The sequence below is a fragment of the Panicum virgatum genome, chromosome 9N (genome assembly GCF_016808335.1).
Source record: "Panicum virgatum strain AP13 chromosome 9N, P.virgatum_v5, whole genome shotgun sequence".
Taxonomy (NCBI): domain Eukaryota; kingdom Viridiplantae; phylum Streptophyta; class Magnoliopsida; order Poales; family Poaceae; genus Panicum; species Panicum virgatum.
The window spans coordinates 3,403,816-3,418,934 of NC_053153.1; the positions used below are offsets into that span (position 1 = coordinate 3,403,816).

The window sequence follows — 15,119 nt, forward strand, 5'->3', positions numbered from 1 at the left end:
GGCGAGGGTGAGCGCGAGTGGGCATCGGGCCGGAGACGGGTGCGGTGGGGGGAGGGGACGGCGAGGCGAGCAACGGCTCCTCGTGGCGGCCCCGACGGCGGCGATGTAGGTGCCCCCAACCCTAGCGGCGCCCGTGACGGTTGGAGTGCGGCGGCCGTGCGGTAGGGCTTCAAACAGCTGGTTCACCAGCCGTTCGGCTGGGCTGCGGCTGCCGAATGGCTGGGCTGATCAGCCCAGCCAGCCCAGCCACTCTAGCTCATGCGAACAGGGTGAATAAACTTCCTTCCCGCATGACACTGATTTTACACAGTAGACTACCTTTGGCATACTCACGCACAGTTAAACCAGCGGACGGCATCAGCCTCCCCAAGTTCAGAGTTAAAGCTGATGAACAAGCTAAAGCGCAGATACAAGTCTAGCTGAATCGAGGTTCAAGTTCTAAACGATACTTCCACATTGTTTAGCTGCTGCTCATCGCCCAAACATGATCAGTTAGAACTGACAAATAACCTAGGCACTCCCCCTCAATAAGGTGTCAAGGCAGCAAGCCTGCGCGGTGGAGTCCTTGATCTTGGGCGTGGTGGCCTGTGAAAAATAAGAAACTGATCAGTAGGTTGAACCACATAACCGTATTTTTATTCACACTTCAAGTGAACAATGACAACATAATGGATTTGCACTTACAAAATAAAGGAACTTCAAAAGTAGGTACAAATTTAAAAACGTTTCCAGAATTGCACAACAAATTCTGGGCACAACATTATTTTGGCAAGTATTTTGGACATGATTTACAAATGAGCTAATGGAGCAAATGAAAAAACACGTTAGGAAAGCTAACACTGTACCTTGTACACATGACATTCTTTATAGGACCTCTGCTGAATGCCCAATCAACATAGACAGTCTTTGTCAACAGCTGACTCCCATTCATTGCTCTGATCGCAGCCTGTGCTTCCTCAAAGCTTTCATACTCAATCAGCGCATATCCCTGTCACAGCAGAATCCAGGTGAGGACAGAGGAGTAAATAAAAGGGAATATGAGAAGCCGGACTGGAAGTTACTACTACCAGAGATTATTTCATATGTCTAATGTTTCTCTTTAACTAGAATTGTGTTGTTATATATGTCTGATGGTGAGTTATTTCTCATACACCACAACTACATGCGCAGTACAACGCATACCGTTCTCCAGAAAAAGTACTTCAGACTAAATGGTTACTCTCCTATTGGCTTCCATCTAAATAAATTATGAAAAACAAATTGCCAAATTTGAACAGCCAAACCACTTATCCATCAGTGACTCGTAAGAATGCTTCCACATGGACGTAGCAATTTGTTAGGAACAAAGATGTATTAAGTGATATATAAAAGTAAATTGGTCACTTGCTGTTCCAATATGTGGGGCTTCTTGTTTGTTATTTCAGCTAGAGGACTCTAGTGGCCGAATGTCAATTCCCTCTGATAATGAGGGAAAATGGCTGCAGTCTTGGAAGGGTAAGAAGTTATCTCAGGGGGGGGGGGGGGGGGGTAGGCTTGCACATAGCAATATGCCTATTTACTTGATATCAACTATTGGCTCCCAAAACTGTAATTTGTATGGTACATGTTACCAGCGCTAGATTATTTTGGCAAGGTGGTCAGAAGAGGAAATATCATATCATTTAACCAAATGAATGCGCATAACTCAACTTACATGGGTTCTGCTTAAAATTTGCCAAAATCAATAGGAGTCTACTAAGCAAATGGCTTTTCAGAAGTATGCAAGGCAATAATAGTATTTTGAGGCGGATCCAAGTGACTCAACTTACCTTGAATGTAAATCATGTCTTCAGATCCAAGTGAAACAAGAAAAAAAGCCAACCCTGACAAGTTAACAAAACCTAAACTATGGCTGAAGGCCACCAATGGCCACTTATACTTAATGAGCACTGTTCCATATGAATATCTCAAAAGTAAAACCAAGATCCTGAAGGACAAAACAACATAACTCTGGTTCCAGTTGTTCTTCTACTCTGTTAAAGCTCCCTAAAACAAACAATTCTGCCATCATGTCTAGCATTATTAGTACAGTGTTTTGTGTGTTAGAAGCTGGTATTACAAAAAAGAATGAGCGAGTTAGTTTTAGCCTCTCAGAGTAAAGCTACCAAATATACCTTGGCATATCCAGTGCGGCGTTCTAGATTCAAATGCAAGTCCTTGACACGACCAAATTCACTGAAAATGTCATGCAGATCTCCTTCTTCTACATCTTCTTTAACTCCACAGACAAGAATTGTCCATCCTTCAATAGCTAAGAATTAATAAAAATCCTCAATTAGCACATGAGAAATGCATTGTTACTGTACCAACAAAGAGACAACGACTATAAGTATAAGGCCAGAAACAAATGCAGCACAACCACATAGATTTGAATATAAAAGAATCCAATACAATGGGAGTATGGGACAAACAGACCCTCAGTTATATGGTATTCACCCATGTTTGTCAAGTATGAGTAATCTTAATATGCACACCACCAGGCTACATATACATGATATCAACTGGTTTTGCATGGTTTTGCAAAACACAACCTGTAGTAAACACTAGCTGATGTTGCTAAGGGATAGTGGACAAGCAGCAGAATGCAGAAATAAAGGAAGCATAATGCCATGCTATTCATGCAACTATACTGCCCAGCCTAATAATACCTACGGAAAAACAATCCCTGTTCTGAACTCGTACTGATTATCGTAATAAGATGTGTTTGAGCTAAATATTAAGTGCATGCATTTGTTTCTTTCTACAACACATAAAGTCTGTAAGGAATCAGTAACAAACCTTCAATTACCAAGTAGTATAAACGAGTAAACCTGGGAAAGAAAACCCAGTTCTTTAAAATAGGACAATACCTAGCTGTATTTATTAGACACAAATCACAACAAAAAAAAGGGGAGATGAATTACTCTGCCTCATGCAAGCAAATGAGACTACCCTCTCTGATAGTGATAGTTCACATTTCATAGCGTTAATTGTTCACTAGATTGTTCCAAATTTTACCCTGTAGTCCTGTATTATCCTGCTAAAACATTCTCTTATACCTGATAAATCAGAGACACATATAAAAGGGGCTAGGGCTATCATGTTCACTCCTAGCAAAACAAGTGCTAGCACGTAAATAAAATGTGTGGTTAGTTCAGAACCAACGTATTTTTTTATGTGATCCCGAAGTATCATATCCCAATTGCAGCATTTTAGGGTATACTACAACAACAACAACATAGCCTTTTTCCCAAGCAAGTTGGGTAGGCTAGAGATGAAACCCAAAAGAAATAAAGGTCATGGTTCAGGCACATTGATAGCTAGTCTTCAAGCGCTCCTATTCAAAGTTATCTCTTTAGAGATATTCCAATCCTTAAGGTCTCTCTTAACCGACTTATTCCAAGTCAGTTTAGGTCTACCTCTACCCCTCTTTACATTATCGACCCGCTCAAGAACCCCACTACGCACCGGCGCCTCAGGAGGCCTCCGTTGGACATGTCCAAACCATCTCAGCCAATGTTGGGTAAGTTCCTCCTCAATTGGTGCCACCCCGACCCTATCCCGAATAGCTTCGTTTCGGACTCTATCCCTCATTGTGTGCCCGCAAAACCACCGCAACATCCGCATCTCTGCTACACTCAGTTGCTGGACATGTCGCCTTTTTGTAGGCCAACATTCAGCAACGTATAACATCGCCGGGCGAATTGCTGTCCTATAGAACTTGCCTTTTAGTTTTTGTGGCACCCTTTTGTCACAAAGGATGCCAGAAGCTTGACGCCATTTCAACCAGCCATCTGAAATTATATGCCTAACATCTTCATCAATGTCGCCATCCTTTTGTAGCACCGATCCTAAATACCGAAAAGTATCCTTCTGGACCACCACTTGCCCATCTAGACTAACATCTCCCACCTCATGCCTAGTCGCGCTAAAATCACACATCATGTACTCGGTCTTGGTCCTACTAAGTCTGAACCCTTTCGACTCTAACGTGCGTCTCCACAGCTCTAACTTCCTATTAACCCATGCCCTACTCTCGTCAACTAGCACCACATCATCAGCAAAGAGTATACACCAAGGGATCTCACCTTGTATATCCCTTGTGACCTCATCCATCACTAAAGCAAATAAATAAGGGCTCAATGCTGATCCCTGGTGTAGGCCTATGTTAATAGGAAAGTTAGTGGTGTCGCCATCACATGTCCGGACAATTGGAACCCTTTTTAGAACAATTGGAACTCCATGTAAACATTAATGACTGATACAAGTGATCATGAAGTTACTCGTCGCAGCAAGCTACTGTCATTGAACAATCATTCCAGCAAAGAGCAAACACAATGAAGTCACTCTGAATTTGCTGAATTCGAATTATCCATCAGACCATAAAAAGGATAGATGCATCATACCACGGTTTCCCTCACTCTGACTAACAACAGATGCTGCTGAATAAATTAGTTTACATGGTACAATCACTGTTCTCCCATATTAAATCCAAGGTAGTCCTACAATATAAGTTCATCAATAAACCATCAGTGCACACTGGGATGGAAACACGTACTGCAAACCCCTACACCCACCAAACGTACAGCAGGATGACCTAAACGTTTCCCTGCCTCCGAGTTGTGCTATACCGTTCATACTTGTGATTTTTTTTTTCTGTTGCATCGTTCTGTAAGTTCATAAGAACTAAGAAACCACTAACCAGGCACCTCGTTTTCGTTTGGATTAGGGATGCAAGTTAGATAAATTTTAAGTTATTAGATCGACCCAAAAAGTTGATAACATGAACTAGAGTGGCATTATGTGTTAATAATTTGAGAGGGAAATGAACTAGATGGCATGCCATCGTAATTAATTAGTTGACCCAAAAAACACTATTGGGTATCCACTTGCAATCCTTAGTTCGGATCGTTATCCTGAAACATCAAAGTTCACAGGAGCTGATTCCTGTAGTAACTTCGGACTCTAACAACCACAAACCGGAGTACGAATGAGATCGAACTGCACCTTCTGACCAATCACACACGAGCCCAAAAACCTAAACCCCGACGAAATATCACCAACCACGCCCTAGCAAAACATCACAAACCTTGCTAGCAAATTTCCACAAACGAACTCCAAAGCAGCACCAACACGTGAACCCCAACAAAATCTCGCAAACTTGGAAAGCCAAAACCCCAACCAAAACTCGAAGCCTAGAGATCATGCCAAAAAGTGGTTGCTAAGGGGTTCTCACAGCGCTGCGGGCCATGTCCCTGGTCGCCGTCGTTGGTGAGGGAGTCGAAGCGGTCGCGGCTGGAGGCGAGGATGGATGGGCTGCGGCCGGCGAAGCGCCCGCGGGTGCGCACCACGGCGGGGGAGACGATGTGGGGCACGGGGAGTGCGCGGGCGGCAGGGCCGTCCTCCTCCATGGCGTCCTCGTCATCCTGGTCGTAGTCGACGAACTCCACGTCCTCTTCCTCGTCCGCTGCCACCGCTCGCCCCATCGCCGCCACCGCCACCATGATTGGAGAGCGAGAGAATGGGGAAGCGAAGCGAGTGTGTAGTGGGTGGCAACTGGCAACGTGAGGGTCTCTTATAATGGCGGTAATTACGAGCTATAAGCGTGATTAGCACAGATACATTTGCATAAAGATCCTTTAAAAATTCATTGATGTAAAGCAAATCATCAGATCAGGCCGGTCCCTCGCCTAACCGTTGGATCTGAAACGGATGGCTCGGATGGTACTTGGGGAGCCGACACGGGCTACCTCCCGTGTCCAAAGAACTTCGGAACCGTCTCGATTCTGACTCCATGGCGGCGTTCGCCTCCTCCCCCGCCGCATCCGCCTCCTCCACCGGTAGTGGTGGTAGTGACCCACCCCTAGAGGCAGCGGCGGCGCCGACGGCTGGCGCTTCTGCTTGCCCTTGCCCCATATGCCTCGAATCCTTCAAAGACGAGGCCTACCTCGACACCTGCTTCCGTAAGTCGTCCTCATCCTCTCACAAAATTCTCACGGATTTCCCCATGATTTCCGGTATTAAGCTTGCTTCCGTTCGGTACCCGCCTATTACCTGAGCGTGAGCTCTAGTGTTTTAGTATGGAATGGAATTTTGGTCTGATTGTTGGTCTCTGCTCCAAGCTTCTTAGTGACGTGTAGAAACTGTAGTTCGGATTCAGAACAATGATTTGCCACTACGCCGTTTAAGTTACTTTCTGAAACTCCTATTTGTTTATGCAGATTCTTTTTGCTACAAATGCATATGTCAGTGGATAAGGATAGTAGCGAGCAAGCATGATGAACCTTTGTCTTCAGTTAGGTGCCCACTTTGCAAGGTGAGCTCAATTCTGCTTATCAATGACTCCACACGCAGGAACAACACATTTGAGTAACTTATCTTGAAGTGAGCGGCACAAAGGTTTTGTATTAAAGAGCTTGTTGAGAGGCACAGTTGATTCAGTACCCTCCTGAAAAATTTATTGTGGTTTAATACTTTAATTGGCTTGGAGGGACTGACTATGATGAGGCTATGAGCATTCTGGGTTGTGAACCATTATGAACATATTTGGGATGTGTTAGCTTCACCTTGTTATTTGTTGCATAAGTCTTTGATACCCTTAATCCTTGGTTGTAGTTGGCTGAGTGAATATACAAATCTTACCATCCATTGTTTGCCTGAGACTTAACCCTGAAGTCTTGACCAGATGTAACCTTGTACCGTTTTGCAGACTGAAAATCTATCTATCATACATGCTTTTGATGGTGAATCATTTGAGCGGTGGTACATAAATCAGGAACCTAGGAAGAGGTATCCCTCCTCTCTTGTTTCATCCCTCTATTTGTGCACAAGTGTGAGTATTCAGTAAATGAACAAGACAAAGGCTGCCCTTCCTATTTTAATCTGAACTAACTCTAATTCAATGTTCTTAAGAAAAAGAAAGAATTGACATGTACCTTTAACTTGAACAGAAATATATACTATAGATATCCTGTACTAATCAAACAAATAGAAGATTTTAACTAGACAGTACCAGAAGTTCCAACCTAAGTTTGGTATGCCAGCCAAGTGCAGAGAGAACCGGGTGTTTCCAGTGATTAGTCTCCACTCTTGAGCCCATATTCACAAGCAACCATTTATTTGGATTTCTGCAATGAAGCTGTCTACATGTTGTTTGTCTGATTGTAAGCTAAACTTATTCTTGCATATGTGAAAAAGTGTACTAATCACCCCTTTTCTCATGGTACAGGCGTCTTTCAGATGCACATGAGTTGGTATCACAGTTCTATAACATGGAAGGTATTATTTAAATATGTTTTTGCTTTCTGTTCACACTTTGGTTTTCTACATTGGGATTTATGTCACTTGTTATGTATGACTGAAGTTTGCTGAAGTTAAGCAGAGATCACAAGCAACATTTCCGGAGTGCAGTGGTTCTGGGAGCAAAAAGGATATCTCCGGAAGAAAGATTGGCTTGAAACCTGGATAAGGCGGGAAATTCAGGCTCTTACTCGGGTATGATGCTCTGACTGTGCATGTTAACAATCTAATTATCCATAGCTTGCATTGCAGAGAATCATGTGCGAGTTTAGCTATTGGGAGTAGCCCTCCTAGATTTTTGAAAGGAGATACAATTTGAGCATCCGATTGGTTCTTTGTTAATGTGATCCTTCCTTCTTGTATTTATAAGGTTGTGAGTGGATCAGCTTGACAATTGGATACTAATTTGGTCTCCTAAGAAATAGTTATCAATTGGTCAAAGGAGACACTGTGATGCTAGTGCTTTATTTGTTGGCAAAATCTTTGTTGGTTTGCACCGCAAAGAAGCAGTTGGGGCATGATGCATGTTGTATGTTTCAGTAATTATGTAATGTTGATATTATTCTCCAGTGCTGGAGGATAGTTTCTTTCTTTTTTTTAAATAAAGGAGAATTAACATGATTCTGCTTAATGCAATGCATATAGAATTACAGCCATGATGATTGACTACTAATGTATAGTAATGTTGACTTTTGCAGGATGAAAATGTTGAGGCCATAGTCTACCACATTCACGGTGTCATCGGATCCTTCATGAAGAGGCTTGAAAAGGAACACACGTCAAGGAGGATTTCACCTGAGAAGAGGAGGGAAGAGTTCAGGGCATTGCTCTCTGATGCTGCTAGGCCATTCCTCCTCAGCCGAACGGGGCGATTCGTCACCGAGGTGGAGCTCTTCCTGGTCTCGAATCTCAACATGGAAGCTTACAACAAGTTGCGCGTTCAAAGATTTAGAGAGTCCAGCTCATAGTCACAAAGTTCCTGGGTCGACCGGGTCGACGAACGGGGTCGAGGGTCGAGGGTCGTCACTTTATAAAATTATGGTACGAAGAGGGTATACATCTATGGAACGATAAATTATTATGTGGGACGCGACCCTGATTCATCGGGGTCGATATCTTCTGGTCGATAAAGACAAAAACTATATATATGCTACTAATGAAGAAACTAATCTGCACAAGCATATAAGAAACATATAAAAGAGTACATTTAGACCATGCTACACGTACTCAGCTCATTGTCTAACAAAAACCACACCAATCCACTGTCCTTAACCTCTTTATCCCAATTAAATCTGCTAGCAATGGGGCTGCGAACCCTTTCAAACCGGGACACGATCCAACCTTGAATGGGGACACTGACCCTCTTCGACCCCGACCCTCGAATCGGAACGACGTTCCCGGGTCGAGGGATGAGGCATCGACCCCGAATCATGTGACTATGGTCCAGCTCCCATCTAAGGAGAGAGCAAGACGCACTGCCTCACGACTGGTCTCTTGAGGAGCACTACTTGTACTTTGTATGTAATGATACGGATTGTGATGAGATGTAGCAATCAACAAATCTCGTCACAAAGTGTCCTTGTTCCCTTGTACATCGTCTCTTAGACAGCTGCAATTTTGGTCTAGCCCCAATTACCAGTTTAGTACAACTTGATGCTGATGAGATACAGAGCATGGATTAAGTAAGCTGACGATTGGGACTTGTGAATGAATTCTAAAATCTGAAGGCAGACTTCTGAAATACAGAGCATGGATTAAGTTTCTTTGTATTTGGACTTTTTCCTCTTCTTAATACAAAGATATGCAGCTCTCCTGCTTATTCAAAAAAGAAAGAAAAAAAAATCTGAAGGCAGAAATTCAGATTTCAAACTTCTGAAAAACATCAAAACATTACAGGGTACGCATATTACACTCGGAATAACACTACATGGTACATCAATTTTTCCCCATTATGGGCTGCCCGAATTTCTTTACTCAGATAAGCAACGGAATTACAAAGTTCAGAGTTTAAACCGCATTTCAACAGGATTTTACCCATGACGACACTCCACACCGTCCCCTCGCTGCACTGCACCTGATCGCCAGCACCCAGACTGCAACGAACCAGACTGCGGCAGAACAAAGGTTACACATGAACTAATTAGTAATTAGCGACACAATTTAAAGAAACAACATTCAGGCACCTTTTTTTTTTAGGAAAACATTCAGGCACCTACAACATGCAGTATTCTCGGTTCGCTTAAAGCCCAACCGGCCCGCAATTCTAGAAGCCCACCAGAGCCCATTTGGGTTTCAGTTCTCTCGTCTTCTTCCTCGCCGAACGCGCGCAGAGGCCGCAACCCCCAGCCCGCAGGCGGGGGATATCAGAAAATGGGGGGAAAAACGGGCGCGAAACTCGAACCTGCTCCCGCCCCTTCCCTCCCACACGGCCACACCCCTCTCCCTCTCCTCCCCCCCTTCTCCCTCTCTTCTCCCCATCTGAGATCCACCGTTCCATTCCAGCCTCCCCTCCTCGGCTCCCCAGTTCTCACCATCAGTTCACCGATCCCGCCGGGAAGAGGAGGCCGAGACGCGCCGCCATGGACACGGAGCCTTTCGACGAGGTGGAGCTCCTCGCCCTCCCCGCGTCCCCCTCCGTCTCCCCGCCTCGCCGCCTCAAGCGGCTCAAGAAATTCTCCTCCCAAATCACCACCACCGTCGCTACCGCTACCAGCCCTCCTGCCGGCTCCCCCCCGCCGCCGCCGAAGGGACAGGCGTCACCGGGCGGGGAAACCTTAGCTCCGAGCCCGTCTCCTCCCGCGAACCCCACCCCGCGGCCGCCGACGCCGCCAGATGCGGATGCGCCGACCCCGCTACCCGATTCCTCTCCTGCCCCCGTCTCCTCGCCGCTGCCGCTGACCGACACCCCCGACGACGACGAGGAGGATGACGGGCTCGACCCGCTGATTTCGGAGATCGTCGCCGCCGGGGGGTGGGACCCGCTCGGCGCGCCAGCGGAAGGGGACGACGGCGACGACGAGGAGGAGATGCTGCGGGGCGGGCTCATCGAGGAGCTGCGGAGGGAGAATTCCGCCAAGAAGCGGCTCGACATGGAAGAAGCCGAGGGGGGAGTGGCTGCTGCGGGGGCAGAGGCCAAAGGGAAGAGGAGCAAGAGGAAGAGGAAGGTGGAGGCGCCCAAGGAGTCAGCCCGGGAGAAGAAACGGTCGGAAAAGGTAACCATTCTCTCCTATGATCTAGATCGTGGCATTATCTTGAAGAGTTCTGGATCGTGGCATTATTTGGTTGAATTGCTTGTCAACTTTGATGATGGATGGTGTTGGTTCGTGCTCACAGGAGAGGAGGGTGCAGCTTGATTCGATCCACGTTGAGTCACAGAGGTTGCTGCGAGGTATACATGTCAACTGCATGTCTCATTAGAATTTAGATGTCGAGGTCTGATCTGCGTTCTCACGTTTGTTCACTGCAGAAACGAGGAGTGCTTCGTTTAGGCCAATTGTGCAGCCAGTTTGCAAGCCCATCTCATCTGTCCTGGAGAAGATCCGCCTCCGTAAGCTGGAGGTTCTAAAGAAGTAAGGAATTTAGTTGTTTCTTTGAGGTTTTCAGGAATTTCAACTAAATCATAAGGATTTGATTCCAGCCCTCCTTTCTCACACATGCCTTCAGGGATAATTGATAATGTTTACTTTTCGTTACTCTGGATTTCAGGTCAAATACTACTGTTGAAGACGATGATGACAATGCTGCTGCTTCCGAGCCAGCGAGTGATTCTGTTGTGCGTTTGGATGTGCCCCAGGTTAAAGAAGTGACAACAGATGATAAGGATTTGAGGATTGAGTCTTCGTTAAGACAGTTTGATTTCATTATTATGTAGCGTCTATAAAACTCAAAGCGGTGCTATAATTGCAGGATGATGTTGACAAGGAGTTTGGAGATCTCGATCAGTGTAATGTTGCAGAGGATGAGGTGAGCATTGCTTTCGCTTAATTTATGTCAGTGGTGCCCATATGTTGCTGAACAGTGGTACGGCTTGCAGAATGATTTGAATTGCAAGGAGAAAGATCACCATAATCATGATACCAAAGCTCCAGATGAGGTATGAGTTTCCACCTATCTGATTCTGTAACATAGCATAGTAGGAGGATACTTTAGCTACAAGCAAGTCTTCTATTTTATTTTGCCACATCAAAAAATTATAGTCACACGTGTTAAAAGGCTGGTACTCAGTAAAGTTGTGCTGCTGTAAATTGTGAACAAGGATCTGAGATGTTGCAAATTTCATGGTTGACAAGTCTTATTGATTAGAACACCGATTTCTATACACGATATAAATACACAATTACAGTATACATTCAGCTCATAATAGTTATCTGCGGTGAACGGCTTGTTTTACTTTAGATTGTTTGATTCAACCAGGAAATTTCTGATGGATTGGAAGACAATCATGAGAATACCCAATCAAGTGGTAACCATAACAATTCAGAAGATCAAACTCAACTGCTCCCTTCTTTGAGCCCTGCTGAGATTGCAGATGAATCGTAAGTGCAACACCATTCCTGCATAATTTTGCCTTCCACCATGCATTCTCAATTTTTCACAAGCATTGTAATTATTGCATGTCTCTTAGCTGCAGCTGCAGAGAACCCATTGTTTTCCATTTGCGGCCTTGGATTAATTTTTTCATGGCTGGCAGAATTCTCACTTGAGTGATTTTCATTGATAGGAAGTAGGGTCATTGGCATCCCTGTTAGAAGCATTGAATTTGAGTGGTTAAATAAAAGCATTATGTTAATTTTACCAATTATAGTTTGCTAAAGAAAACAGTTTGGAGCCCTTGTTAGCTCCATTCATAAAACATGGAGTGACTTCTTCCTATGTTTTGAAATTTGACGAAAAGTTGCACAATTATGCAGAGAATAGATACATAACATTATTAATATTGTTAGCTCTATTTCTGACCTGTATACGGTCATTCAGATGCAATATTGATGCTGTCATACATTTTATGCCTCAGTTCATCCGAAGACGAAGAAGATAATGATAAAGAGAATATAGAGCCGAGCACTCAAAATAATGATGTAAATACTCGTGAACACCTCCAACGAGCTATTGGAGATTCATGTCCAGATAATGCCATCATGAAGGATTTTCTAGATGATGAAGCTGAGGAAGAGGATGATAGTGATAATGACATGATGAGATTTAAGGACGATGAAGAAGAAGATGGGAGTGATGAGAATGAAGTTTTTAATGACCTGATAGCGGCTGGCTATGAAGAAAAAGAAGTAGATCATGAGAAGCGTAATGAACTCCACCAAAAGTGGCTTAAGCAACAGGATGCCGCTGAAACAAATAATGTCATGCAAAGGCTGAAGTTTGGCCATCAGGAGCAGAAAGAATCAGTGCATGAAGATGAAGATGAAGATATAGACGACTGTGAGGTTGAATCGGATAAGGAAATGCCATACGATTTGACTCCAGCAAATGTTGTGCGGCAGAATTCTGAAAAGGCAAAACAAATGATTGCAAAGATGTTCACAGATGATAATGATACTTATGAACACTCGGATGATGAGGAGATAGAAGAACATTTGGCCCGTCAACGTATTTCAAAGCGAGAAGTAAGTATTGAGCATTGTTATTATGAATGATTCATCCATGTATACATTATTGTACCACTCTTGATGGCTGCCTAGATACTGATATACTCATGCTCAATGCCTAATATATGCTTGATATGATGTAAGAAATGAAATAAATACCAATATAGCTAGTTCTTTTCTTGCAATGAAAATAGTACTGAACTATCTGCTCATTTTATGTACTCAGTAATTTGAGAATGACTAAATGACACATATTTTCCACACATAGGTTGATAGTAACACATTGATATCTCCGCTGGAAGATGACAGCTCAAGGGAAGTATTTGGTCTAATAAAGAAGCTCAATATTGCTCCTCAGCCTAAGAAGAGAGGAAAGCAATCAACATGTAAGGGTGTCCTCCTGAGCATTTTTGTCCCCTAATTGATATTTTAAATGAGCCTCCTAATTGATTTACTAACGATTGTTAAACATTTCTCCAGCAAATCATCAAATGCTTATGGCTGGAAGGAACAGCAGCGCTTTAAAGGTTAGTGATTATTGATACCTGTCAATGGTTATACTTGTCACGGATGAATGCTTAGTAGCTTGTGTCCCTAATGTGCAATGCTCTTTCCTGTGGCAAATTACTGAGCATTAGCTCCTGTAACTTCTACCACCGCAAGGACAAGTTTGGACTTGAATAATCTTGATTTCCTTTCGTGTTTGCAACTTCAGGTTCTGTTGAATATTACTGTATGGGTATGACTGCTCATAATGTTTCCAACACTGTCATGTCAACTATGTCGCAGTCTTCTTGCATTGCACCAATTATCTGAGATTTTGCATAGTTTTGTTTCGGCATATTTGACCATCTAATGACATCACTATGTATTCCTTGTAGTCATCTTTCCTTGGTCGAACTGCCAGTGGTTCATTGGTGTCTTCCCATAGATCAGTTCATAGATCTTATGTATTCGGCCGTGATGACAGCAATAGTAGTACCAGGAGCTGCATGTCTACTTCAGAGAGTATTTCAGATATGGTAAGTTTCTTGAGAAACTTGAGTCTGCTATGTTCATGGGTTTGAATCTACTTTGAAACATGGTGTCCATTTCTTATGTTTTAGAGCATTCTCATGTGATTCCTCTTTCCATCCTATAGGATCAGACAAATTCAAGCCAACCTAAGAAGGCGAAGTTTAGCAGTTCACAGCCAAAGCCAGTGGGGCCACGGGCAAATTCAAAGAGTGATACGAATTCGGGTGTTTCATTATTTGAGATCCTGCGTAGGACTTCTTCAGTTACTTCTGATAGACAAGAGCTCAGCAGTCAGGAAAGCTGTAGCATGATCACTGAAAGTCAAGCTGTGCATCAGTTTTCTGCATTTAAGTTGTCAAGGAGGTTTTCTAGGGTGGGAGCAAGAAACTGACAGCCTCCCTCCCAGCTAATACTTGCGGCCATCATCAAACAGAATTTCAGAAATGAATATACTTTCCTGTGTGTTTCATCATAGCAGCTTGTTTCCTGTGGCCGTTTTTGAGTTCTTAATCCTGTTTCATCAGCATGCATGCGCTTGAGAACGTACATTGGATGGAGTATCATGTTTCCTTATTTCAGTCCATTGGTTCTTCAAAGTCAAACAGATGATGTTAGTCTGTTACCAAATGTATGGACCTGGGAGTTGGGACTCAACAATAGTTGTAACTTATGATCGTTGAAGCAAAGATTATGTATATGGAGACTTGCCAAGTTTATCAAAAACACTTGCAAAGTTAACTGTGTGCAATCTTGCTAGTTGGGAAGTGTATGGCACATGCTTTGCTCGTGTTGCTTGTATTGAGCAATGTACTACTCCCCTGTTCTGAATTATAGGTTGTTTTGATTTTTCTAAATATTTAATTTTTATTATGCACCTAGATATATGTTATATCTAAATGAAAAATAAAAATTATATATTAAAAAATTCAAAACAACCTACAATTTGAAATGGATGTGGTAATTCAATGAGCAAGCCTATCTGTTCTGTTGGGAGACGTATAGTTTTTGAGGCACAAAGGTTTGTCAGCTAACCAGCCCGCAGTACTGTTTTCTCATATTAAATCAGTACCAGCTAGTCAGCAGTACTATTTTTTCATAATAAATCAGCATTAGCCATCAGTCACAGCCAAACGAACACAGTGAATATGTTTCTACGCATGCAAATTATTTTTATAGGATTCATTG

The 15,119-nt window shown here is 43.4% G+C and overlaps 3 protein-coding genes across 3 annotated transcripts; 2 read left to right on the forward strand and 1 right to left on the reverse strand.

Moving 5' to 3' along the window:
* Window positions 1-266: 266 nt before the first annotated feature.
* On the reverse strand, window positions 267-5,585 carry LOC120692755 (RNA-binding protein Y14B-like). The gene is made up of 4 exons (XM_039976137.1): window positions 5,255-5,585; window positions 2,154-2,290; window positions 846-988; window positions 267-585 (listed from the first exon to the last, which is right to left on the reverse strand). Exons 1-4 carry the CDS (start codon window positions 5,520-5,522, stop codon window positions 525-527), a joined length of 609 nt encoding a protein of 202 aa, XP_039832071.1. The 5' UTR covers window positions 5,523-5,585; the 3' UTR covers window positions 267-524.
* A 165-nt stretch (window positions 5,586-5,750) lies between these two features.
* Window positions 5,751-9,060, forward strand: LOC120692712. The gene is made up of 7 exons (XM_039976088.1): window positions 5,751-5,981; window positions 6,240-6,334; window positions 6,728-6,807; window positions 7,247-7,296; window positions 7,400-7,512; window positions 8,016-8,272; window positions 8,759-9,060. Exons 1-7 carry the CDS (start codon window positions 5,813-5,815, stop codon window positions 8,865-8,867), a joined length of 873 nt encoding a protein of 290 aa, XP_039832022.1. The 5' UTR covers window positions 5,751-5,812; the 3' UTR covers window positions 8,868-9,060.
* Window positions 9,061-9,721: 661 nt separating this feature from the next.
* LOC120691934 (dentin sialophosphoprotein-like) lies at window positions 9,722-14,722 on the forward strand. Its single transcript, XM_039975137.1, has 12 exons — window positions 9,722-10,529; window positions 10,651-10,705; window positions 10,784-10,886; window positions 11,023-11,110; window positions 11,224-11,280; window positions 11,351-11,410; window positions 11,731-11,852; window positions 12,329-12,935; window positions 13,186-13,303; window positions 13,398-13,444; window positions 13,799-13,939; window positions 14,059-14,722. The coding sequence occupies exons 1-12, from the start codon at window positions 9,897-9,899 to the stop codon at window positions 14,323-14,325; spliced, it is 2,298 nt and encodes a 765-aa protein (XP_039831071.1). The 5' UTR covers window positions 9,722-9,896; the 3' UTR covers window positions 14,326-14,722.
* Window positions 14,723-15,119: the final 397 nt, after the last annotated feature.